We start from the raw sequence: 27,800 nt of genomic DNA on the forward strand, positions 1-27,800 counted from the left end.
CTGAGAGCTTTCTGCCTGTTGTAGATTAGTAGATTACTGCCCGCTATAGAACAGTGTGCTACATTTAGTTACCTCATCCTATCTAACTTTGTTTATGTTTCACCTACCTTCTGCATCTTGTCATAAAGCTAGATTGGGAGATCTCTGGGGCAAGGTATGTCATCTTATGACTTGTTTATAGACGGCCTAGCACAATGGGGGCCCTGATCCTTGATTGGGATCTCTAGATACTACTGTAATACACATACATAATACTAATCTCATATAACTGGAGTCAAGTGAAGAATTTGCAACAAAGAATGTATTTGTCTTTCTTTCTGTTTTCTGTTCTGATGTTGACAGATTGGTCTGTTTTGTCATTTTTCATGTCAAGTAGTTCAAACAGTAACTAATAGTAATTAACAGAGCTCTCTGACTGTAGAGTAGGCTAAAGAAGACATGGAAGATTCTGGGAGTGACAAGACAATGACTGCTGGAAAGAGACACATGGTGAAAAATAGTCTGATTTCTCCACTCTCTTTTGTCCCCTTCAGTGTATTGGCCAGTAATTAATGGCTCTGGTAGAAACACAGACACAGTTTGCAGTAAATCCATCATGAAACTTAGGGCAAAACAAAGGCTAAGTCTGGACTGAGACTATAGCAGCTAAGAAACGTGTCCACTCAGTTTGCTGCCAGGTTCAGCCTCCTTTCCCCACAATAAAACAAAGCTGAGTGGGTTTTGGCAAAATATGTGCAGTGCTTTACTGTTTTTAGACTCTGATGGAGCTCCTTAACATACACATATGAACAGCATAAACACAACCACTTTATCTCTTCATGAATATGTGAAAGATATTTACTTAATTAAAATAGCAATACCATGTTTAGGTGTAAGTTCTGCCCTCAAGAAGGGGGGAAAAAAGTGCTGAAACCAAAACTTTCTATAGATCTCAGCCTGCAGCAAGGGCAGCATAACTTCAGCTGGATTCTACCCTTTGATATCTGAAGTTCTGATGTGGACAGGGCTGCCAGATGTGCCCTTTTGCCAATTAAAGTTGACTTGAAAGTAGTGTGTTTGGCATTGTAATGAAATAGCACATTTTTATTTTATAGTCTAACTCTGGCCATCTGTCTATAAATACCCTTTCTGTACAAACTTCTTTCAGGAGAAATCCCTCCTCGCTGATCAGATTCTTTATCGAGAACAGATGAATTTACTTAAAAACAGTATCCCAAAACTTAAGTCCACTTCATATTGTGAAAATTACTATCCTAGAACACACATTCCTGTAACGTTTTACATTAGGCCTGGGATTTTCCAAGGCTCCTAAGGGATTTAGATGTCCAAATCCCAATTAAATCTGTGCACTGTGGGTTTTTTATCACATTACTGCCAGCGGAGGGGGGAAAAAGGATTGACTCCAGAAACCATCCCTTAATTTCATAAAGCATCCACACATATGCATCATATAAGACTTTGAGAGGATTAGAGATCAGTAAGACTTATAAGAAGTGATGAGTCTTTTTTCAGTCTTTGCTTATTCTGCCATGTGCGTCATAATAATATTTTGGCATTATCAGATCTAAGCTTGATAGGGAGTGAGCCCAGATCTGACTCTAGTAGAATCACTCATGATTTACACCGGTATCAGTGAGTTCAGAATCAAGCCCAACATTTCTCTTCCACTTCTTATTTCACATAACATACTTACAGGCCCATACTGCAGATATTTTCTTATTACACTACATTCATGTTGCTTAGAGGTGAATTGCATTACACGTATTGTCATAGTTATGATATGTTCTGTTAACATCTAGCTAGTTGCATTACTAGCCTTGCTTGTTGCCCTTACATATCTAAATCCAAAATGCCACTCCAAAGAAAAGGGTGCAATCAGGACCTGCCCAATCTGTCATTGGACCCTGCCACTTCCTCAGTTTAACTTCTCAATAACTGCACCCAGTCTTTCATGTGAGACAAATAATACTCCTTTGTGGGGTCTGGTTTATTACAAGAACCTCACGGTTCAAATCTCAACTGAAGTCAAAACAAGTATTTCCTCCAGTTCCCGTGTTCTTTCAGCCTGTTGCTGGGCTCAACATTTTTTTCCAAAATGCAGGTTCTGTTGCCTGGCATTTCCTCAAGTGTCTCCCTTTTCAGTTTGCTGCTCCTTTAAGGCTTCTGCTCCTTCCCCTCTGCAGGTAGCTCTAGCCAGGCCTGTCCCTCTGGCTGGTATGGACAGTTCCTCCCCCAGTCCTCTTTGAACCTGGATCCCTCTAGATCTATCTCCTTTTTCTCACTGATACAGAAGGCTCCTGCTTATAGGAAGCTCTCCCCTCCCTCCCCACCCCGGCTACTTTCAGATAATCCTTGACACCCCATCCACCACTGGCCCAAGCTCATATCCATTACCTGGGGATGGATAAGTAGGCACTGGTGGGGCTCAGCCCAACTACCTAAATGGGCCAGCCCACCCTGTGAAAGTGGATAATAGATGATATTTTCAATCTTGTATTGGCTGTTCTCATCCTTCTGCTGAAACGAGTCTTTTTTGATTCCTGAATAAAGTTCCTACTTCCTACAAACTGCAAACACTGGGGCTAACAGATTGTGCATGTATGTGTATCCTCTCAGTAAAAACAACACAAAGGAGATCTAAAAAGCTTGCATGTAATGGATCTGACATCTGAAGTTGTCAAGCCTTGAGTTAACAAATCCTCATTTTATCTATAGAAAGATTGCAGTGACCCTCTCTGGATCTCTCTTCATTGGGTATGATCACTTCTATTTTTCAATATCAGCATCTTTGCTTCAAACATGACATCAGTTTGCCAGCTATGCAGATGCAAAACTTCCAGATGGGAAGCAATTTTGTCTGTTTTTTCCTTTTTGTTTTCTCATTGTTTCTGGGATGGTTTGTAGAACTACCAGAAAACTATTTGGAGCATGTAACACAAAGGCAGATGGGGTTTTTATGGTTACAGCTGCTCCTTGCTAGGCACTCCTGAAATCATCTTTGTATGCCTGAGGAAAGGGAATCATTGGTGGCTGTGGGGAGAACTTTTTAAAGGAAGCGAGGGAGCTGTGATAGGTATCATGAGCCCAAAGGAGACTAGAATTGTCTGCTTTTTTTGAGACCAATCTCACTGAGGTGGGGATTTTTACAGCAGGGAGTCTGAGTCCTGCACAATCTTTTCAGTCTTCTAGTGGGAGGACTCATCTGAGGGGAAACTTAATTTTCTGCAGAAACTTTACTGTCAAACAAAAAGAAGGAAAAAGTAGGCAAGGAGTGTTATGTCCAAGCAAACAGACCGGACTGGACCTTTTCAAACCATATTGTGTGTTTGTATAATATACATTCTCTGCCACCTTCTGAAATGTTTTCTGGAATAGTAGCTAGAACAGAAAGTTCTGAAAAAGTGACTCTTGCGCTAGAAATTGAAGTTAACACCATATCTACTAAAATTAATTTTATATATATATATATATATATATTTATATATATATAATGTATGTGACAAAAGGTAAGAAGAAAGCAAGGAAAAAAGCCAGTTAGTGCTAGAACAATTTGACTAATAGAGCAAACAACAGAGCAACTTGAAAACTGGATCCAATCAAGAAAAGTTAGCATATTAGGCATAGCTGCTGGGAATGAGCCAATAGACAGTGCCTTTTGGTGACCTTTACAATAACTTTACTGGCTGTTTTTTCCTACTCATCTGTAATGTGTGGTTTGACTCTGAAGATGGACCATATTATGCCACCCTTATTCCTGCTGAGTTGAGCCTTATTTCAATTAGACTCTTTGCAGAGTAAGGCATTACTCAGCATTACTTAATCAGGATCTAGCCCAAGAGCTGACAACACATTTAGTAAGAAGGTACTTTGAAAGTCTCTGTTACCTTAAAGTGATGTATTCTCCAGTGAGAATAAGCACAAGTCCCTTAATTTTTTTTCTTGTAACTTTAATTAAGAACAAGAACAAATGAATATAAAATGGCCGTCAACAAGTTTAGGCTTGAAATTAGATGAAAATTTCTAACCATCAGAGGAGCGAAGTTCTGAAACGGCCTTCCAAGAGGAGCAGTGGGGGCAAACAAACCAATTTGTTTCAAGGTGGAGCTTGAAAAGTTTATGTAAGGGATGATATGACAAAGTTGCCTACTAAGGCATATTGCCCATCCATACCTGCTGTTTGCAAATATATTGAATGGCAGGTGATGAGACACTAGATGGGGAGGGCTCTGGATTACTACAGAGAATTATTTCCCAGGTGCCTGGCTGGTAGGTCTTGTCCACATGTTCAGTCTGACTGATTGCCATATTTCAGGTTAGGGAGGAATGTTCCCCCATGTTCTTCCTCTGCAGCCTGGGGCACTGGTCACTTGCTGATCTGAACTAAAGTAAATGGTGGATTTTCTGTAACTTGAAATCTTTAAATCAAGACTTGAGGACTTCACTAACCCAGCCAGAGATTAGGGGTCTATTACAGGAGTGATGTGCAGGAGGTCAAACTAGATGATTATGATCCCTTCTGGCCTTAAAGTCTTAAAGACCAGGCCCAGTTTGCTCTGCCTCCACTTCTACTCTCTTAGAAGCCTTATCTTCAATAGTAGTTAAAATCATTTTGTTTTAATATAATTATTACAATAATTAGAAGCTCTCAAACCTGACCCTGGATTAATCCTCTTGTAACATATTTCTATCTTGAAAAGTTTTCATCCAGGGCTTTTCTTTGTTCCCTATTGTTAATCTAGTACTTTATTCATCACACCATATTATCTTCTATTTCATGATTTTTTGCATTAGCCCTTTATCTCTGATGTGGAACCTTGTTAAATGCACTTTGAAAAACCTAAGGGTACAACATCCACTGAATTTCCCTTATTTGTCATGGCAGTGATATATTCAAAGACATCCGGCAGATTAGATAAGCACCACTGCTCTCATACCTGAATCCTTGCCTGCTCTCCTGATAAGAGTACTTTTCCAGAAGTTCTACAGACAAATCCCCTGAAGAGTTTTTCCACAACAAAAGTTATGCTAATTGGTCTCAGAAGGAGATTAAAATTATAACTAAATTAAAAATACTCTATAAATAAACTAAAGTAACTTTTCTAGACATAAAGTTGTCATGAATATAAAGTCCAATATTTCAGGATTTTCCAAAGCTAGAAGCAAGTGCTGGGTATCTCATTAGGAAGTGGAGACTTGCCAATTTCATTTATATAAAGCTGCCTTTTTAACTCTGGAGGGTCATGAGAAATCTGGAATTAAACCTGTCACAGGTGCAAAACTGAATATTGCCTCATCTAGCCCTTGGGCCACATTAATTTAGGGTGGTTGTGGGGAGGATTTCTCATTTTGGGGGTGGGAGTAGATTCATAGATTCATAGACTCTAGGACTGGAAGGGACCTCGAGAGGTCATCAAGTCCAGTCCCCTGCCCTCATGGCAGGACCAAATACTGTCTAGACCATCCCTCATAGACATTTATCTAACCTACTCTTAAATATCTCCAAAGATGGAGATTCCACAACCTCCCTAGGCAATTTATTACAGTGTTTAACTACCCTGACAGTTAGGAACTTTTTCCTAATGTCCAACCTAAATCTCCCTTGCTGCAATTTAAGCCCATTGCTTCTTGTTCTATCATTAGAGGCTAAGGTGAACAAGTTTTTTCCCTCCTCCTGATGACACCCTTTTAGATGCCTGAAAACTGCTATCATGTCCCCTCTGTCTTCTCTTTTCCAAACTAAATAAACCCAATTCTTTCAGCCTTCCTTCATAGGTCATGTTCTCAAGATCTTTAATCATTCTTGTTGCTCTTCTCTGGACCCTCTCCAATTTCTCCACATCTTTCTTGAAATGCGGTGCCCAGAACTGGACACAATACTCCAGTTGAGGCCTAACCAGCACAGAGTAGAGCGGAAGAATGACTTCTCATGTCTTGTTTACAACACACCTGTTAATGCATCCCAGAATCACGTTTGCTTTTTTTGCAACAGTATCACACTGTTGACTCGTATTTAGCTTGTGGTCCACTATGACCCCTAGATCTCTTTCTGCCATACTCCTTCCTAGACAGTCTCTTCCCATTCTGTATGTGTGAAACTGATTGTTCCTTCCTAAGTGGAGCACTTTGCATTTGTCTTTATTGAACTTCATCCGGTTTACCTCAGACCATTTCTCCAATTTGTCCAGATCATTTTGAATTTTGACCCTGTCTTCCAAAGCAGTTGCAATTCCTCCCAGTTTGGTATCATCTGCAAACTTAATAAGCGTACTTTCTATGCCAACATCTAAGTTGTTGATGAAGATATTGAACAGAGCCGGTCCCAAAACAGACCCCTGCGGAACCCCACTTGTTATATCTTTCCAGCAGGATTGGGAGCCATTAATAACTACTCTCTGAGTACGGTTATCCAGCCAGTTATGCACCCACCTTATAGTAGCCCCATCTAAATTGTATTTGCCTAGTTTATCGATAAGGATATCATGCGAGACCGTATCAAATGCCTTACTAAAGTCTAGGTATACCACATCCACTGCTTCTCCCTTATCCACAAGACTCGTTATCCTATCAAAGAAAGCTATCAGATTGGTTTGACATGATTTGTTCTTTACAAATCCATGCTGGCTATTCCCTATCACCTTACCACCTTCCAAGTGTTTGCCGATGATTTCTTTAATTACTTGCTTCATTATCTTCCCTGGCACAGAAGTTAAACTAACTGGTCTGTAGTTTCCTGGGTTGTTTTTATTTCCCTTTTTATAGACGGGGACTATATTTGCCCTTTTCCAGTCTTCTGGAATCTCTCCCTTCTCCCATGAGTACTTTTCTGGGAGTTTAATTATTTATTATAAATGGCGACTGAATCTACTCAGAAGTCTGGAGTGTTAGAAGTAGTTCTGGAGAAGATGGATGAGTAGGCAGAGTTTAGGTGAAGTGGTCAGAGGGACTGCTTAAAAATGGTCACCACTACCACTTAGATGTTGCCCATATGGTAATAATGTCCATGGGATAAACAGCATTGATCTTGCAATTATCGCTGCTCCATCAGCTCTCTGTCCACGCATCTGTCTTCCCCAGGACTCATTATTTCATCCCACTGAACAGGTTTAAGCAGCCTCTAATTTAATAACCACAAACAATTAAAAAACCTTTTAACTACTGGAAAGAATAGATTCCTGGCTTTCCAATGGGATATGCAGCCCTTGCTTTTAGCTCTGACAGTCCATTGGTATCATGATGTTTGTATGGACAGAAACTATTTTAGAACTCAGAACCAGATCTTCAGCTGGTGTAAATTGGAAAAGCTCTGCTGAAGCCAGTGGAGCTATGTCAATTCCTAACTAGCTGAGGATCTGGCTGATAGTGCTTCTCCCACCCTCTCAGGGCCGACGGGGGTGGGAGCTGGTACAAATTACCGGAGCCCGAAGGTCCGGAAGGGGGCCCAGGGCTCAGCTTCATTGGCCCTGTTTAGCCGGTCCACCCTTCCTGTGGGGCCCAAAACATTTTTTTCACTGGGGCCCGAACCCGCTCTCAGCAGCCCTGCACCCGCTGAACCTAGCAGGTGTAGAGAGAGAAAAATATAGTCCAGTATTAACAAAGCAAACAAATGGAAAAAAAAAAACCTTTTAAATAGCCTTTCTAATTTCTAGTTTTTCAGCAAAGTTTGTGGCATGTTTGCCACTCAGGAGTCAGAAGCATCCCATACATATTCTAACTAAATTTTTACACAGCACTAACACATTCTCTTGTTTCTGCATTTTTGTTTGGCATCTGTTTAAGAAATTGCCATATGTATCTAGATATAGTTATAGGTGTGACCAAAGAGAGAGCTTGTGAACAAAGAGAGAGAATGACTAAGGAAGTGGTAAATTGTTGTCTACAAGTATTTCAAGAGGTACCTGCTAAGGATGGTCGGGACAAGATGGAGATTTGACAGTTCCTTCAGATGGTATCATATCTGAATCCAATAATTTTACCAGATTCAGTTTTGTATGATTCTAAATATTTTAGTGAATATTAGATATTTAAAGTGGCCACCACCTCCATGTGTCCTAGGGAACCACAGCTGCTCCCCATTCTATTTATATTTTTTGTGTTTTACAACATTTAAAAGACTGATTCTTTTGTTCTGAGATTTTTTCTATTACTAATATAGGCATGTCTCTGAAAACTGGTCACTGACACCTGTGTGAAGTTTCAGAGGAGGTGACAGGATTGAATACATTGGACTAAATCAGTGGTTCCCAAACTTGTTCCACCACTTGTGCAGGGAAAGCCCCTGGCGGGCCGGGCCGGATTGTTTACCTGCCGAGTCCACAGGATCGGCCAGTCGCAGCTCCCAGTGGCCACAGTTCGCTGCTCTAGGCCAATGGGAGCTGCTGGAAGCAGCACAGGTCGAGGGACGTAGTGGCTGCCACTTCCAGCAGCTCCCATTGGCCTGGAGCAGCGAACTGCGGCCAGTGGAAGCCGCGATCGGCTGAACCTGCGGACACAGCAGATAAACAAAGCAGCCCGGCCCGCCAGGGGCTTTCCCTGCACAAGCGGCGAAACGAAGTTTGGGAACCACTGGACTAAATTCTGGTCTCGGTTGCAGCAATAAATCATTGGATCTATTCTGGATTCATTATGGTACTTGGCCCTGCCTCAGTGGGCTGGAGTAAATGATCTTTCAAGATCCCTTTCAGCCCTACATTTCTGTAATTGTATGATGTAACTAGGACTAGGCGTTGGCCCATATATAGAGTGCTGTGTACAGTAAATGCTTATCTACGCAAACACTTAGTTCTGGGCAAGCTGGGATGTAACTCTACATGGTGCTAGCCTGTCATGCACCATTTGTCAGCGTGGGCCCTGCTGCAACACATTAACAATTCCCGAGTGCATTGTGATCTACTCCCATTTCAAAGCAGCATAGATCAAAGCCAGAACACCTGTGAGTGTGGGTAGCAGGGCCCACACTCACAATCAGGGCATGGCTTGTTAGCATTAGTTAGATTTACAGCTCAGCTTGCCCCAAACTAAAAGTTCATGTAAACACACCTAAAGGTACCTTTTTAGCACTCTATTATACTGACTGTACATCACCCTGAATCTGATTTAGACTCTTCAGTTTCATATCACTTGTGTCAAAATTTCCTTTAATATTTCACATAGGAATGGTGTTTTAACTTCACAATCTTTAATAACGTCAATTGTTAACTACCCCATGTTAGCTGTGTATGGCACTCAGCACTGTCTACAGAGGAGTTGTCTATAGAGGAACTCCATGTTATGCACTTGTGCAAATCTGACAACATTCTTTGGGATATGTTGTACTGCAGTCATCCTAGTTTAGAGGTAGATTAATCATACTGTCTTTTTTTTTATTTACTTGCACGCAAGCTGTTAGTATTATGGTTCTGGAACTTCTAGATTGTTCTAGAGCTGGAAGCACTATGCTTTTTTCATTATGATGGTGTTTTCTACTTCTGTCTCTTGTTCATATGCTGTATAGTGTGCTGCTTCCTTGTGTCAGTGGAACTCCATTTTTATGATTCAGTTGTCACATGTTGATGTGTCACATCTATGATAAAAATGTTTCAGTTTTCTGGGAAAGTTGCTTGGTTTGAGAACTGAATGACATAATTGATTATCTTGCTTCAGTGGTTGCGATGAGCCCTTGCAGGTGCCTTTCTTGTTCCTCTTGCTTGAGTTAGATGGCATAAAAGAATCCATTGATTTCCTTCCCTTTGGTTCTTTTGTTGTCATGTGTCTGGGAATCTGAAGTTAATTCTTTGGTAGCCGTTTTATCTCTTCTCTAAACAGTTCAGATTGCCAAAATATGATTTAGTAGCCTTGTTTAAAAATAATGTAGAAGCAAGTTTTTTACTTCATGCATCTTGCAGAAATATTCAGTATTATTTCTCACCCAGCTCTATTCAGTATGTTTCCTAGGCTCAGAATATTTTTCCTGTCCCATGAAAATTTGATTTTGAAAATTTTCCCATTGTGCATCAGAATGGAACAGAAACTTTCATAGTTTTTTGATGGGGGTGGGAGAAGTGAACACACACACACACACACACAAAGACTGACTGAAGTACTCCAGAATAGCCAAGAGTCCAATGGTTAGGGCACTTATGTGGGATATGGAAGATTCAGGTTTAAGTCCTGGTCTGAATCAGGTAGAGCAGAGACTCCTTCATCCCAGCTGAGTGCCATAACCACTGGGCTCTTGGTTCTTCTGGGGTGCTCTCTCTCTTTCTGTGTTTTGACTCAAAAATCTATCCTGAACCTGAGAAACTTTTCTGAACAAAGTTTTGTCAAACTCGATACATTGCTGCAAAAAGTTTAGCTTTAGACGAACTGAGATTTTTTTGACAAAAAATTTCCAACCAGATCTAGTGCTGAATTGATGTTACTTCAGATTGTCAGACGATGGCAGAGGAATTTTTTTTCTGTCCATTTCTCCTTATTGATAATTTGGGATGTTGCATATTCTGTGTTTTATTATAGCAAACTGTTTCCTAAGGGATAGTTCTTATAAAGGATCCCTCTTTACTTCCTGTCTGTTGGAAGTAGGATTCCTCCCTCAATCCTGTGCTTGACCAGTTTACAGAGACCAGCCTCTGATTAAAGCTATGTCCACTCAGTCAGAATGAAATTTCTTTTTTTCTGTTGGGTCTCTTAGAGTTCATCAACATTTCTTTTACAAACAGGAGTTTGGTCCAAAATGGCCTATTTTAAAAAAACAACAACAACAAACTGTTGCCAAAAAGGCTACTTTTTGAAATGTTTCGTATTGCACAGTACTGTTAACAAAAATGTTATCAAAAATATAATCAAAATGGCTATTGAAACTCTGCATTTCCATGTCTCAACATGTTTGGGTTTCTTTTAAGTTTAACTTAACTATGAATTTTGGATAATTGCAACATCTATGTAATGTTTTACTTTATATTACCTATACGTACTCTTACTTTACCATAATTTTAACATTTTAGTTTTTGTCTGGGAATAATAGTGGTCAAGGGTCAGCTCTAGTGTCCAATAGCACAGTAATTGCACCTCTCAGATACATGTTTGGGGGAGGAAATTTTCCAGACCAGATCAATATGGCACAATATTCTTAATAGTTAAAAAAAAATTCCCAAACAACAAACCCTCATGCCTCTCATAGTTGCACCTCCATTACTATGAAGTTAGCCACGGGAAATGTCATTGTGTAATGACTTATGGAATAATTAGTTATGTCACCTGCAAAGATCCTAACAACTGTGAAAGTTTGCCCATTGTTAAGAATTTGAAATGTGCTCTAGAATGCTCTTCAAATTTAATAATATAGTAATGAACAGCTAACAGCATAGATCTTTGTGCAGCAGTTGCTGGTGTATAAGCCGGTACAAAATGACTGACTGGTTTGCTGAAGTGAGAGGTTAGCAAACATGCCTCCATGGAACAACCAAACAACTAAACAAAAAAAGATGAGGAACATTTTTTGGCCTCTAGCAGATAAATAGGAGGTTCTTGGACCATCATTTTCTGATGGAGGAAGTGCCAAAAAAAGGTGGCAAAATCCAACCGGAAAAGAGGGCATTTGGAATCCAAATCAGGAGCATACACTGCTGCCTGAGAACTGAAAAAGGAAAGCGAACTTGTTGATTTGCTACAGATAATTTTGATAATCTTGGAGGTGCTAGTAGCTGCAGTGGCAAGCAAGAGATGGAGATGGTACCAGATTTGGGCTTCTCTAAACTCCTTGGGTTTCAATCTTAGAACTCTTGGGGACCACAGATGTAAATTATGGAATCTTGGGTAGAACATAAAATGAAAACTGGGGTCTACTGCAAGGCATCAGTAGTAATCCCTCTGCATGGCACAGGAAAATGGAGAATATGAGCACATCAAATTCACCTAAAAATGATGTCACCACTTCAGCTCTAGTGCATAACAAAGAGAGAATTGAAGGGGTTTTGAACAATTTTGCTGTAGGCAGACTCAGTGAAGACTTCAGAATAATTCTAAATATCCTGAAAACCCTATAATTTTAAAGTTTCAGAAAAGCTCCCACTCTCCTGATATTGACTAATTTTACATGAAAGGGATTATCATAAAAATTGTACCACTTCACATTTTCTTTTTTTAAAGGTTGTAACGCAATAAATGTCATAACATGAAAATATATACACACACATTTCTGTGTAATTTTTATGTGTAGAACTGTGTGTGTGTATAAAAATATGCATGCAATGCCTGGAATCTCATAACTAGACAAATTTCAGATTAGAAACAAGCTACATGTTTTTAACAGTGAGGGTAATTAACCATTGGAACAATTTACCCAGGGATGTCTTAACATCAAGATTCGATGTCTTTTTCTAAAAGATCTGCTGTAGCTCTATGAGAAATAAGAGGCTTGATGGAGGAATCACCTCATGACATTCTATGGCCTGTGTTATGGAGGAGGTCAGACTAAATGATCATAATGGTCTTGTGTCTTTTGGCCTTAAAATCTATAAATATGTGAATTGTATATATAAAAAGATATCGATAAAGAGGCACCCTAGCAGTTCAATAGTTAATTTTACATTGGCTCTTACAACTAAAGCAGGGTTTAAATTCCTGGGATTTATATGCACATACATTTCATTACCAAAACTGGACCATTTTGAAGAGAAAGTCCAACCTCAAACTTCAATTGGATTCAGCAATACTACTTATCTTCTAAGCACTTAAAAAATCATTCTGTTTTAAAAAATTTGACTTAGGATCTCTGTTTTGGGGAGAACCCCTGTTACTTGTTTTAATTCTCTTACATTGAAATTCCCATATTAATGAACCTTCAACAAAATACCTATGCAGTGTACTGTAAAAAAGAAGCCAGCAAACCAAAAGGGTGTAATTCCCTTTACTTGTCGTGTTTTCCTTTTCCAGCAAGGAAACTGATGGCGCATGTTTCTCCATTATATATTTCCAGGCATGGAAAGGATAAGGTCATGCCTGTAAGAACTTGATCCTGGTAGCTCATTGTGGGCTGCAAGTAGCACAGGGAACTTAGGAGCAGTTCAGTGCTTCAAGAGAAGTAGACAAGGAAAGATAGGAGAGTCGTAGTGCTGTGAACTCTACCAGGCATAATGTCTCCCTGCATTCCAAAGTCAAGGAGTAGGCAAGGCTACAGGGCCTTCATCCCTCCTTAATCCTTCAGGAATCTTTTTGTAAAATAACGTTGACTTTCCAAAGAGGGAAGTTCAGGGGATCTGGTCCTTTCCTCTTCCTCCAGTTGAGCTTTCCTTGTGGTTCCTCACCTGCAGTGCAGATGGGGATGTTTCTCCAGTTCCCTGGGAGTAACTACCATTGGAGGAGCTCCCGTTTTTTCCCTACCAATCCCCTTCTAAGGGCAGCAGCCAGCGTGAGTTTTTGTTCTCAGTACAGTCAGTGCTGCTCTGACTCTGCTGATGATATAATTAGCAACTGACAGCAGTGAGGAGAGCTTCTCCCTACGAAAGAGGATGGACCCCTGGGAGCCTTTGAACAGATTCCTCTTCTTAAAGCCAAGGAAAATTGACTTGTTCCTCTTCACAACTGTAAACAGGGAGCATCCACCAGAAAGCCTCTCCAGGAGGATTTTCTCTGTAATATTTTGGGCCAGCATCCCTATTTTTTCCTTTTCAAAGCTCTTACCAGCCTGGGAGCTGGTGACACTAGCTTGTCGGTACAAACATGACAGATTGGATTTCAAATTGTGTTCTACTGTACTTCACTATTTTCCTTCCCTCTTTATGCTGAAAGCTTACTGAAAAGCCTTTTCTCAACACATGACCTTCCAATGTGAATACAGCACTCACTGTGCCCCATATAGTTGCCCAGGCATTTCTTTCTCTGGACCCCTTTGTGGAAGTGTGTGCCTCTGCACTTTGTAGAAGGGAGCGACGTGTGTTACAGGCTAACTTTCCTGATATCACAAACCCCATTTATGAAATGTTAAAATCTATTGGGCCCAATTCTGCTCTGGCAGCAAAGTAGCCCCAAAGCTGGCTTATCTGCCTCTGTGAGGATTCCACTTGTATTTGTGGGTTACCTGAGTGGCACAGATTTGGCATATGTCCTTAGGCCACAACACCCCCTACTACTTCAGGCATAGGGATGTTCCTGAGAGGAAAGGGTGCAATCTCCAGGTGCTGAAAGACTCTTGGGTCAATGGGCAGATGACCATAAATTAGGACAAACTTGAGGCTTCTGTAAATTGCTCCCTGGACTGTACCAACCCCAGTATTGAGAAGCATGAAAATATGGCCTTTGCTTCCACACCTTTGGAGTGAGTTGTGCAGGCCATCCCAACTGACCGCCAGCAAATCCTTGATAACCTCTGTACTAACCTGTATTGCATTTATTTACAGAAATGTATTACGAGGGGTTTTTAAAGAAAAAATATAGTACTTTTTTAATCCTTCTGCCTATATAGCCTTTAAATCCCTCTGCCTTAATTACTACAAGTCCAGTTGTACAGGTTTCAGAGGGAAAGAAGAATTGCAACTAATTTAAACCTCCACCAGAGTGATCTAAAAATGGCTTTTTATTTAAACAAAAATCAGTTTTGCAGTTTAGTTTTTGGGACTTTCTAGGACTAGTGTCATGTGCTCTGTGTCCCATTGGGAATTTTCCTTTTCTAATGGGGATGGGGGGAAGGCTCCCATTTCTAGCCCTGCAGGTTGTGAGACAACAGACCTTATACATGTCATTGAGTAGGACTAAATATTGGACTAGTGTAATTTTGGTGGTAATGAAGGAAGGATACACTTGGCTAGGAGAGAAGGAATGAGACTTCTCTAGCACATTGTTTGTTCAGGTTTTTTAAATGGCAGCTCTTTGTAGCTGCTCAGGGATTTGGAATGTTGGAAGTTTTTCTGGCTGAGATAGATTAGTGGGTAGAATGTAAGTGAGGCGGCCAGAAACCACATGATAAATGTAGCTGACCGTATGGTTTAGCAATTTATAACACTGCTATCACTCCTATGTATGTGCGCTGAAGAGAGAAAATTCCATGCATCAAGATCAAGGGTTTGATCTTGCAAGGTGCTGAGTACCTTCCATCGCCATATAATTTCAGTGAGGGCTGAGGGTGTTTAGACCAGACCACAAAGAAGCAGTCTAACCAAGTTAGCATGCTTCATGTTAGCAGCTGTCAAGCTATTCTCCACAGATTTGTCTCCAGATCCAGGTGCAATCTAGATGATTAGTCAGGGAAGGTTGGCTTGTGGTGTTTTTACCTTTCTGTTGAGAATATGAGTTCCAAAGAAAGATATTGTGTCCTACAGTTCCTGTGGATCAATAGTGATGTAATATGAGAGAAATAACACCCCAATACAGGGTGATGCATTGAAAACTCCTACCTGCGGAGATCCTAAGTTTGACGGGTTGCAAAGGTAGAAATTTATGAAAGGGAATATTGCCTCTATTTATTTGGGTTTATTATCCTGCTACTTCTACATCTTGAATAAAATCAGATAATATAGAAAAAAACATTATTCAACATATTTTTACACTAAACAGTAAGAATTTTTCCTGGGCTAATGGCATATTGATGCTTAATACTTTTATTTCATTTTTTGTCTATACTATGTTCTCAAATCTATGTGATACATTTTGACATAGCAGAGTGCTAACACATTCCAATCTTTTTAACATTGCAGTCCACTCATGTTGCCCGTGCCAGCTTCCAGGTTGATGCATTTGGGTCATCATTCATTCTAGATGTAATGCTAAACCAGTAAGTACTGACTGTCTTTTATTCTGTATTTGTAAAGTGCCTAGCACAATCGGATGCATATTTTGGTTGAAGTCCCCAGGTGCTACCGTAATACCAATAATAAATAATATTTGTATGTATCTAGTGGACTTGAAATAGTATTTGTTTTTCCTTGTTTTATCAAATATCTCTGTATATTTTGGCATATTTTCAAATATTGCTACTTACTAAGAACCTTATTGTAAGATGTTTTGTAAGATATATTATTATTTAGTTTGCAATTCTGCAATTGATAGCGTGCAGACATATTGCTGCCAAAGCCATAGGACTGGCGGACCTCCCGCAGGCATGCTGCTGAAGGCCGAAGGCATGCCTCCCTCACAGCGACCAGCAGGCTACCCCCCGCGGCTTGCCGCCCCAGGCAGGCACTTCATGCTCTAGTGCCTGGAGCCACCCCTGAATCCAGCGCTAAGAGATGAAATGCAATGTTTTTCAAAATTTGTTCTCTCTCAAACCAGTAATGTAATGTAAACTAAATTCTGTCCCCAGTTTTCCCCATGTAGTGATGAAAATGAAAGGTGCTATTTGGCTTGTAATATGAGATTTTATGCAAGGTTTCAAAAGGGCTTCTGAAATTGTATTTGCTCATGCACAAATCTTATCAAATAAAAGGAAGGACCAAGGTTACCAGAACAACCTGGGAAATGTATTTTTAATATATGTCCCCAGGAACAGGTGTTATATTCAAAATGATATATATTTTGTCTTTACTATAATTAGAGTGAGTTGTTGCTTTTATTTACAAACTTGTATATTACATTTCTATGGCAGCATCAAACCTTTACTTATGAAAAATAAATGCTTTTTTGAGGGGTTTGGGAGAGGAAAGTCAGTTTTGTGGTTGCACAAGCAGAAGTGTATGCCAAATTTGTGGATGGAGTTTTGGAAACCAATTTGGAAACTTGGCCCTTTATAACAATATATTTGAAAATCAGTTAATCACTTGCCTGCCAAGGCCAACGTTAGCGATTCTGTTTCCTCTGCAAATATTGATGTTAGCATTAATACCTAAAGCTATGCTGAAGCAGGCATGTGTTGGTGGCATCATCTGCTCTTGCTGGCGCTTGTATTTTGGGGAGTGTCAAAGAGATGATTTTGTCTTCTCCAAACCCCCACAAACTTTTGGAGTTACATTAATTTCAATTGGTAGGTGGTAGGAAGAGAGCAATTTTTGAAGCATCTTTCAGTCTCCTCTGGTGCAGAAAACATGGATCTTATCTGCCTTTGCATGGATGCCTTGATGTTGGGAGCAGTGTAAAAAAACCTGGATAGGTCTGTGCGTCACAACCATCATTTGGAAATTGTTTCAGTAGACATTTCTCCAGTTAAGCTAGAGGTCTTAGGGCTACTTCTCCCTTGTTGCTCAAGGGTTTAGTATGTATTCTGGTGATTTTGGTGTAATATTCTATTTTTTTCTCTAGTTAATTAACAATACATAATGTGTAGTAGCCAGTAGAAATATGTATTCGCAACTATGATTCCATTCTATTCCCCGACAGAGATAAGAGGTCATCGGGGAAATAATATAAAGGAACATAAATTGATTCAATAAAATCCACTAGCTTAACAGTTTGGGTTATTTCTTGCATTTGCTCTCTTCTCCCATTTTTCATCCCCTGCTTTTTCTTTCTGTCTCTCTCTAGATTCATTGTATACAACTTTGCATCATTTTCTCATTTCTCATTACTGTTTTCTCTGTTTTTTCATTACTTTCTTTCCTTTCTCCCTTGTTTGTCTGTCTCTTTATTTGAAAATCACCATTCCCATTTCTCTGTTTTGTCTGTTTATATTTGCATTCCTTCTCATTCATGCCTTGATACCCTCCCTTCTATTATGTTGTGTCTTCCCCTTGCTCTCATCTGTATTCCATCTTCTCTTCACATTCCAGCACCTTTCTCTCTCCCCCTCAATCTTTTGAAGGCTCCCATATTTCTCTCTCTCTCCCCTCCCCCAATGACGGCCCTGTCTCTTCATCTCCATCCCAAATGTTTACACACTAAATATTCCCTCCCCTTCTGGCTTCTGCATATGATGCTTCCTGGCAACCTCTCCTCTCACAAGTGTTCACCAATGAAGGGTCTAATGCTTCTAAGAATATGAAGTGTATTTTTCCTCCTCCACCGCCCCTGCCGTGGTCTTTCCCCTTATCCTCTGAATTGCCTCCTCACCCCTCCCAGAGTGGCTGCCACTGTTGAATCTGGGAGTAAGAGGAAGCAGGGCCTCCTGTTCCTTTGCCTCCTCACCACATCATTTGTCAGCAACTACAGGCTGAGCTGGCTCTTCCACTTAGCTGCCCCACCCCTTGTAGCTGGAGGCCTTTTTCATAGTTCAGAAGAAGAAATGGATTAGCTGTGAACAGCTGAGAAGGAGTTTGTGGAATCCTTTCACCACTAGTGAAAATCTCCCCAAAAGTAGAGTTCAGTTTGGGCTCCTTCCCCTCCATCAAAATATAGGAGCTGATGGTCATAGGCTTCAAAAGCCCCAAAGCCCAGCCTGGGTTGACTCTAGTGTAGCTCAAGAGTAATCACTGGTTTTTAGAAAAAATTACTCAGTCAGCTGTCAACCATGGAGCTTTCTTTATATTTTGAAGGTGATTTCTGCACCAAAAAGGGCTAAAAACAGACACTTAAAAATACAAACAAAAGCAGATGGACACTGACATATGAAGGGTTGCTAAAAATTGAGGTCCCAGAGTGTGTGTGTGTCTTGGCCAGTCTTTTAAACAGGAAAGTGAAAGAGGAAATAATTTCGCAATGTTTTTTGTTATAACATTTTGATTTACTTCAGAATTTAAATCTGTGTGCATATGGTGTTTATTGTGAATTGGAAGCAGTTTTAAAATGCATTTTTGTTCGTATGTAATAAATTGGCCTTCCTACATGAAATAAACTGAATGTTATGAATAGAGGGTTTGGGGCTGAAAATCAAAAGTTTGATGTAGATTCCTGTGCAGTCAATGTTTTTTCCACTGTATACTGTTTTTTAGTTGCAATAATAACTTTACAGTAAACTTTTATAAAATATTGTGTCTGTTTCAAGTTTGTCTGTTTAACTGGCTAAAGCATTTATGAAGAAACTTTCAGGCTAAACTAGCTGTATTTTAAAAGGTTCAATCCCTCAGGCAAGAGTTAGAAATGCATTAGTGACATCAGTGTTTTATAATACTGTTGCTTCCTATGCATTCATTCCATGGTAGTCATCATTATTGTTTTTTTCAGTGTTATCAAATCAAATCTCAGAATTCACTATTAGCTGTGCTATCCCAATGCTGCTGTAGGCTTCCCTACTTCAAAGCACATCTAAATCTGGTGATCAACCCAAAATCATGTGTGAGATGCGTAACAATTAAGTATGCTTGTTTTTTGATTCCTTCTTCTTCAAGTTTGTGAAGCTTGGTTGGCATCTAGTGAAATGGGTATTTCTTGATTTATGCCAAATATTTCTGTTAAAATAGTTAATGTGACCATTTATACTTTCAAGTTGGTTTGTAATTATATCGTTAAGTAAGAAATTGGAAAGGAAAATCAACATATTTGAGTCTGAAGCATTTCTAGTCTTGTTAAGCAGTATGTCACGTGCTATGGGGGGGCAGCCATCCCAACCTTGGTTTGCTCCCCACCCTCCCAACTTTGGGGCATCTGCCTAAAGTGTCAGATTTGGCCCAACCCAAGCTGCCCTGCTAGGCCTTTTGGAAAGGGGGCAGCAGATTGTCTTGAATAGCTTCTGGGACTACCCCTGCTCTCTGCGCTGCTGGTCAGGAAGCAGCAGCAGTGACCTGGGTTGGAGCTGAATGTCGAGTGACAAAGCCCTGATCCCTGCCCTAGGCTGGCCATTGGTGAGATGCCTGCCTCCCAAACTCCACCCACCTGCCTCCCCCCCTCTGGGATGGGACTGGCCCACCAACTTATCACAAGCAGCCACAGCCTCAGCATGTAAGCATAAGTGGGGGGTTACTGACACAACTTTGCCACCCCCCTTCCAGAATTTTTCTGAAATGATCTATTGCTGTGAAGCACATATGTCTGCCTTTGAGATCTGGGCCGCAGTGTATCTATCACAGAATGGATTGAAAAAGCTCACTAACTAGATGGGGAGAGGGCAGCTATAAGATTGTTCTACAGAACAGTAAATAGGATTATCTATAGCAAGATTAGTGATTGAGAGTTCAAAATGTGGAGGGATTCTCCTAGGGGAAGTGCGTGGAAAGCTTAGAAGAGGGGAGTGGAGACACCTCATTCAGTGCATTTTCTTTATCATACATATAACCACAGGGTAAGAATTTTATTTACCTTTAATACTTGGGGAAAAAAACACACAAAAAAGGCATAAGTGTTTTTATTAAGCTGGAGAAGGACTAAAAGAGGTGGATATCTTGGAGTGAGTAACCTTCACAGTCCAGCCCAGCTTAGGCCATATCTATGCTACCTGCTAAATTGGCAATGCTGCGATTGATGCAGCAGTGTCGATTTAGCAGGTCTGGTGAAGACATGCTAGGTCGATAGCAAAATGGTCTCCCATCGACTGCTGTATTCCATCTTCCCGACAAGAGTAAGGTAAGTCGGCGGGAAACACATCTGTAAATCGACTCAAGTTATGTCGATTTCCATTAAGTAACTTATGTAACTGAAGGAGCGTAATTTAGGTCAATTTACAGCTGTAGCGTAGACAAGACATTAGAAAAAGCACAGGTGCCTGCTGACTTAAAACGCAATGGTGGAAATTCTCAACAGTGAGTGCTGTGTGAACATACCAGTCAGCACAAGACTTGAGGTGCAGCTCTCTATTTTAGCCAGTGCTATCTCCATTAGAGGCTTTAAAATCCTGCCTCAGAAGCAAGCCATCATTTTATAGGCAGTCTGTATAAGGATGAAGGTTTTGTCTTTATATGGTCATGATAGCTCAAATGCAGAAGGGCTCTGTTTTGAACAAATTGAAAGTTATAGTAGTATGTGTATTATCACTATTATTTACTAGAGTGGGGATTATTTACGGTGAAGGGATATGGCCGTGCCTCTTCTCTGCCATTACCTTTTCTTTGGAACATTGTATGCTTCCAGTAGGGCACCGAGGGACCAGTCCCTGCATTCCCCTGAGCACCCAGACTGCAGTTGTAACAAGCCATTGGGTAAGTTGTGCAAGAGGAGTGGGGAGAGAGGATCCTTGCACACTCCCCTCACCTGTGCACTTATGTGGGGCTCTGTTACATCCTGGCCTTAAATCTGGAGTAAGTTACTAAAATCAGTGGAATTGCTGTGTGTAATGGAAAGCAGAATGTTTCCTTGAGCCCTTGTATGAGATTAAGATGGGCCAGTGTCAGGGAGGCTGATCTGGGACTTGGAAGACTGGGTTCAGTTCCTTGTTACACCACAGACTTTCTGGGTGACCTTGGACAAGTCACCTAGCTTGTTTGTGCCTCAGTTCCCCATCTTGTAAAATGGGGATTATAGCACTTCTCTACCTCAGTGAGGTAATGTGAAGGTGAATACATTTAAGATTGTGAAATGCTCAGATATTACAGTAATGGAGTCTATCTAAGGGTCACAGTTCAGGGCAACTGCACCTTTATTTCCCCTCGGTAGTTCATCAAAGGCACCTACTCTTGGCTTTCAGCTCCCCAGCCGTTGCCTCTCTTGGGTGGATACACATATCTATCTCTCTTCTGATTGCAGTATTCCCAGGCTAGACAGTTCCCTACCTTCACTGTGTCATTCCCAGCACAGACAGGTTGCCCTAGGACATCTGCTTGCTTTCTCTTCAGAGACCAGTAACAGTGTTATTGCTACAGATATATGCTATTACATGGCTCTCTCTAAGCAAGCCTACTTTATTCTTAAGGTACAAAGCATTGCAGAGAAAACATACAAAAACAATACAAGAACCTACATGGATGCTAATAAGCTTACCAGAGCTCATCCTAACTCTCACAGGGGCTCTGGCAAGTGCAATCTTTTAATACCCTACCCTACGGCATCCTTGTGGTTACAAGTTCATCAGAGCTTCAGCTCGGAATTGGCACCCAATCTTATAGGGCCTCAGTTTGCCAAGTCCTGCAATCCTTCTCTAAGGATTGGGGCCCTTCATGGACCAGAGGTTCTGTCTATTTGCTGGATCAGGAAGTAAGCCCCAGGTTAGCCTAAACTCAGGTTTTTAATACAAAGCCTGAGAGAATCCAGTTTGAACTAGAATATTTGTGTCTCCGCAGGCTGATAACTGAGGAAGTTCATTACCGTCTGCCTACTAGAGAGGGTACATACAATTCCACAATAACACATACATCATTGCATGTTTAATACAATTCTCCCAGAGATGTTAAGTCTACTTTCAATAAGTTTTAACTCAACGCAGTAAAGTTGATCTTAATTCCATAAGGTTTGTTCAGTATATTGCAGAATATTGTCCATCTGTCACAATAAGTACCTAAGATAGATATGTAGAGAACAAACACTGCTGTAAAAAGATGAGGGTAACTGGAACAAGAAAGATATTTCGAAACAAGGCTCAAAGTCACCTTGTAGAATGTAGAGTATAAAATGAAACTGCATTAGAAATCAATAAAACATGGTATGTGGAGCGCTGAACAAGTATATTGTCACCAGATGTCTTTTTTCTTTTAATTTATCGCCAAACATACAAAGTTATAGCAGCATTCACTAAGTAACAATTAAAAAGACATTTGGAATCTTTAATGTTTAACTTCACTTATTGTTAATGCTACTTAGACGATAAATAGCACTACAGCAACTACATACCCATGCACACCACCAAACAAATGTTTGTAGTCTGTGATGAGAGAGACAAATATTCCATATTCCAAGTGGGAATATTTTTTATGGGAACATATTTCAACCAAGGTTTTTCAATCCTATATCAGATCACAAGCTTCATTTAAAAACAAAACAAAACAAAATGAAAGACAATTTAAAAGCCAAAAGCCAGTTTTTTTCCCCATGAGAAGACAAGCTGCTAAAAACCTTCTTGAAATTTATATTGGCAACTAGTCACTAGTATTATTATAAATGTGTCATGTAAACTGTAAATGAAAAGTATCTAAGAGCACCCTGAATCAAAAACCTTTGCACACATGCAACTCAAAAGGATATGGGTGCTGACATATGCAAAGGTATACCAGTTCTCTGCAGGTAAGTCTTTATAGTATATCCCCATTCTTGAGTCTTCACCTACAGCACTGGTGAAGCAGTTAAATGATTTCAGACTGTGTGCTATAGTCCACTCCTGGATGCCTCTCACAGGACCACAAGACTATCTGTTTTGGTGTAAGTACTAGGCCAGATTCTTCTCTCCATTACACTAGTGTAAATCCAAGGAGTGTTGCTGGGCCAGATCCTTCTGTGTGGGTGAGTTGTGCTCAGGGCAAGACTTGAGGAGGCATCTGTTGGGGCAAAGTTGGCTTCAAACCATCTTTGCTGTCCCCCAATCCTGAGTCTACTTGGAAGCCAGTCCAGTCCCCTAAAAGCTGCTTTAACCTATGCCTGGCTGCATGTAGCCCAGTTGTTCCAGTAGCTGGGTCTCAGTGAGTTGAAGATGCATCAAAGTATGCCCCTTTCTCTTGCTCCCTCCCCTGAGTGCCAGCACTACACCACCTGAGAATTCCCATGTGTGGGGGAATCACGAGGGGTCAGATTCCGCAGCATCACAACTGTTTTGCACTGGTAGCGAGGGGTTGAGGATCTGGCCCCACTGTATCTAGTATAGTTACACTTTGGGCCTGATACTCTTTTTATAGCAAGATTCTTTGTGCCAGTCTTACAGTGTAAAGGGTGTATGTACTGTAATTGACACACACTTTAAGGTCCAGTTTAATGCCAGAGTGATGTAAAGAGGCCGTAATGTAAATGAGAATCAAGCCCTTCAGGTGTGATTAGTCTAAACTCTTTTGCTGTATTTTTGTAGTCATTTGCTTATGATTCCCAATCCAAGCAGTTTTACTAGACACCTGCAGAGTCAAAACCCTAGCTGGCTAGTTTGAGTTGTGCTTTCATAATGCCATTTTGTAAAGTAACTCATCCCACCCTCATCTTTAGAGGCAAACTTATACAACACCCATGTAAAAAAAATCTTACCAAATACTTCCTCCATCCCATCATTGCTTTAAAGACTAATGTTCACTAGGGTTACTTATTATACACCCCAACATATGTCAGCATGTTTGGGAATTGTGTTGTACTTTTTTTGGATAAACTGGCTTTGAGTGGCTCAATTTTTATTTTTAAAGTATTTATCATTAAACATATCCACTGTGCAGAAATATGATTACTGGTGCCAATGCATCTTTGTGCATAGTAAGACCAAATCTGAGGTTTTATTTGTGATCTCATATAGATTCTAAAGCCTACTGGGACCATTGTGCTCATCTAGTCTGACCTGCTGTATAACATAGACCATAAGTCCTCCCTGAATTCCTTCTGGACTAGAGCGTATATTAAAAAAAAAACAACAACAAAAAACATCCAGTCTTGATTTAAAAAATACCAGTGATGGAGAATCCACCACAACCCTTGGTATGCTGTCGCAATGGTTAATTACCCTCTCTGTTAAAAAGTTGGTGCCTTATTTCTCGTCTGAATTTGTTTAGCTTCAACTACCAGCCTTTGGCTCTTGGTATACCCTTGTCTGCTAGATTGAAAAGCCTGCTTACTAAATTTCTATTCTCTATGTAGACTGTGTTCAGTCACCCCTTAACCTTCTCTTTGTTAAATGAAAGAGATTTAAGCTCCTTGTGTCTTTCTCCACAAAGCATGTTTGAATCCTTTAATTATTCTCATGGCTCTTCTACGAGCTTTCTCCAATTTATTAACATCCTTCTTTCAGTGTAGACACCAAAACTGGACACAGAATTCCAGTAGCAGTCACTCCAGTGTCAAATAGAGAGATAATACAACCTTCTTACTCATACTTAATAGTCTCCTGTTTATACATCTAAGGATCTCAGCAGCCTTTTTGACCACAGCTTTGCACTGGGAGTTCATGTTCAGCTAATTATCCACCATGACCTCAAAGTCCTTTTCACAGTCACTGCTTCTCAAGATAGAATTTCCCATTCTGCAAGTATGGCCTGAATTCTTTGTTCATAGAAGTATGACTTTACTTTTGGCCAGATCAAAATGCATATTATTTGCTTGCTCCCACTTACCAAGCAGTCCAGATTGGTCTGTATCAAGTGACCTGTCCGCTTCATTATTTACCATGCCAATCTCTATATCATTCGTGATGATATTATATTTTTTCCAGGTCACCAATAAAAATGGTAAATAGCGTAGGACTAAGAGCTGATTCTTGTGGGATCAATAGATCAGTAGAAATACACCCACGTATTGATTGTTTCCATTTATAAGTGTATTTTGTGACTTGTGAGCCAGCTTTTATATATTTAATACGTGCCATGTTGATCTTGTACATATTAATCAAAATGTCACATGACATCAAGTCAAATGCCTTACAGAGGTCTAAGTACATTATATCAGCCCTACTACCTTAATCAACCAACTTGTTGTCCCATCAAAAGAAGCTTTCAATTTAGTTTGACAAGATCTATTTTCCACAAATCCATGTTGGCTGGTGTTAATTATATTACTCTCCTTTAATTTGTACTCTGTAATGTTCCATTTTATTTCTTCTAGGTTTTAAAAAGGTGAATTGCTCTCAATAACTGTATTAATGTAATACAGTGGCCACCCCCCAAGCACCCCCTTGTGGCCCAAGGTTGTTCTGTGCATGCTGCCTCTGTTTCCCCCGTCTTCAGTGGGCACCAAAAATCTTTCTCATTCTCCCCTTCTATCAGGGACTGCTCGAAGTGCCTGTGTTCTCCAGCATATGGGACGTGGCAGGGCTTCTCCCCATCTTAACAAGCACTCATTACCATGCCCAGTCTCCTTTAAGCAGATTTATTTGTCCAAAGGTAAGCACATAATAGACAAAAGCAATTCCTCAGTTCACCCTTTGTCAAAACCTCTCCTCCCAGGGTTCTCTGGTAATTCTGCTTCTTGAAGCTTCCATGTTCCAACCAGCTTCCCTTCTTATAGCCAGTTAGCTCTGCTCCCTTTTGGAACACCAGCCTCAAGGCTACCTGCCTGAGCATCTGACCCCTTGTTCCAGGGATCCACCACCAGAGTTAGCTCCACCCTTCTGTGGTTTCTCTCCCCAGGCATAGCTTGCCCCAGTCATTTCTCCTCTTTCTGCCTTCTGACAGGCCTGTGTAGCCTGCTCAATAGGGGTAACCTGCTCTGACATGGGAGCTGGGCCTGGTCTACTCACAGGGACCAGCTACCCTCTGATAATGAAATTTTAGGTTTTGAATGTTATAATTTAGTCTTAAACTACAAAATAAATTTGATCATCTTTCCCTTTATTAACGTCAGTACATTCATTCACATTTTAGCCAGGCCCTTTTTTCTTTGAAGAAATATCTGTGGCATTTAAACACAGCAGTATTTTACATTTTCAGAATTACAGCTGAAGGATTTGCTTCCTTGTATCCTGCCTGCAAATTGCACTGAGATATTGCTGGCTCTTATGATATAAATCACAAGAGTGAAGCATTAGTGTTATATCCTTGGGGGCAGCAGGTTTAAGAAGAAATCACTTGAGGCCAGAGACCAGACAGCTAACAAAGCTACCATTTATTTACAGACACGGAGCTCACCTAACTGGCCGAAGCTGACTGGGCTATCTCCTAATAATCTAACTCAGTTGCCATAGGAACAAAAACCATGACAACCAAATACATAACATATTCCTCCCCCCGCCCCCAATAAGAACATCCCCCTAAATAAAACACATACTAGACTAGAGAAGGAGGGTAGACTGCCTCCATTCCTGGCTAAACCCTGGGGATTATTTTGCCCCATAACCGTGGGTTCGCCCTAGCTAAAGATCCAGCTGATGAGGAGGCCTTCTGTCTCTAGGTGGATTACAGTGAATTTCTGGTGTTGTTGCACCCGAAAGTACCATGGGCTCAGGGTCCGCAGCACGAACGGGTGAGGAGGTGGTATCAGCTCGTGCTGGGCAAAGGGGTATCTCAGCTGCCGGCAGTAATGGAGGAGAACAGTCAGGAACAGGTGATTCGTGATTCGGTGTCTCACCAGAAGAAGTGAAGTCAGACCACTCAACTGCAGATGTGTCCTGAGGACTGGCATGACCTGGCAATGGCTGATCTACATGTCGCCGCCAGGTAAGATTCTCTGCAGTCCGGATTGTGTAGAAAACAGGTCCTGTTTGAGTGATGATCATGACAGGGACCCATTTAGCTCTGGAAGTATAATTCTGAGCCAAAACTGGCTGTCCCGGGCTAAAGGTTTGGTCTTTTGCTCTGGGTGCACGTCTGATGACTTGTTATTGCTGCTGATGTTGCACAACTTGTCGGGGTTCAGAAGGTTTCAGCAAATCAACGCAAGTGCGCAGCTGTCATCCCATCATTAGAAAGGCCGGGGATACCTTGGTTGTAGCATGAGATATGTTTCTGTAGGAAAGTAAGAAAGTATCCAGACACTTTTGAATGGAGTGTTGTCCCATTGCTGATTTCAAATCGTGTTTCATTGTCTGCATAAATCTTTCAGCTAATCCATTGGTGGATGGATGATATGGTGCTGAAGTGATGTGGTATATCCCATTTGCTTTCATAAAATTTTGAAACTCCTGAGAGACAAACTGCGGTCCGTTGTTGCTCACAAGTTGTTCTGGCAGACCAAAATGACTAAAGTAGTTTTTGGATAGTGCTTTCTGCAGTAGTGGACTGCATTATAGAGACTTCTGGCCATTTAGAATGGGCATCTACTGCCACCAAGAACATGCTTCCTTCAAGGGGGCCAGCGAAGTCAACGTGAATATGTTGCCACGGGTTTTCAGGCCAGTCCCATGAGTGTAGGGGTGCCCACTGAGGTGCATTCCTCACACCCTGACATGACGTACAAGCTTTTGCCTTCTCTTCAAAAGGACTGTCCAATCCAGGCCATCAAAAATAGCTTCGTGCAATTTCCTTCATGCGATTATTCCACAGTGACTG

General features: G+C 40.8%; 1 protein-coding gene across 9 annotated transcripts in view; it reads left to right on the top strand.

The window, feature by feature from the left end:
* Positions 1-27,800, top strand: part of ADAM22 (ADAM metallopeptidase domain 22) — a 219,169-nt gene that overhangs the window by 7,345 nt on the left and 184,024 nt on the right. For all 9 annotated transcript variants that reach the window (XM_030550490.1, XM_030550492.1, XM_030550493.1 and 6 more), the window contains exon 3: positions 15,666-15,742. In XM_030550490.1, the coding sequence (XP_030406350.1) occupies positions 15,666-15,742 (77 nt within the window). The remainder of the gene's footprint in view (positions 1-15,665; positions 15,743-27,800) is intronic.

The sequence above is a fragment of the Gopherus evgoodei genome, chromosome 2 (assembly GCF_007399415.2).
Source record: "Gopherus evgoodei ecotype Sinaloan lineage chromosome 2, rGopEvg1_v1.p, whole genome shotgun sequence".
Classification (NCBI taxonomy): Eukaryota; Metazoa; Chordata; order Testudines; family Testudinidae; genus Gopherus; species Gopherus evgoodei.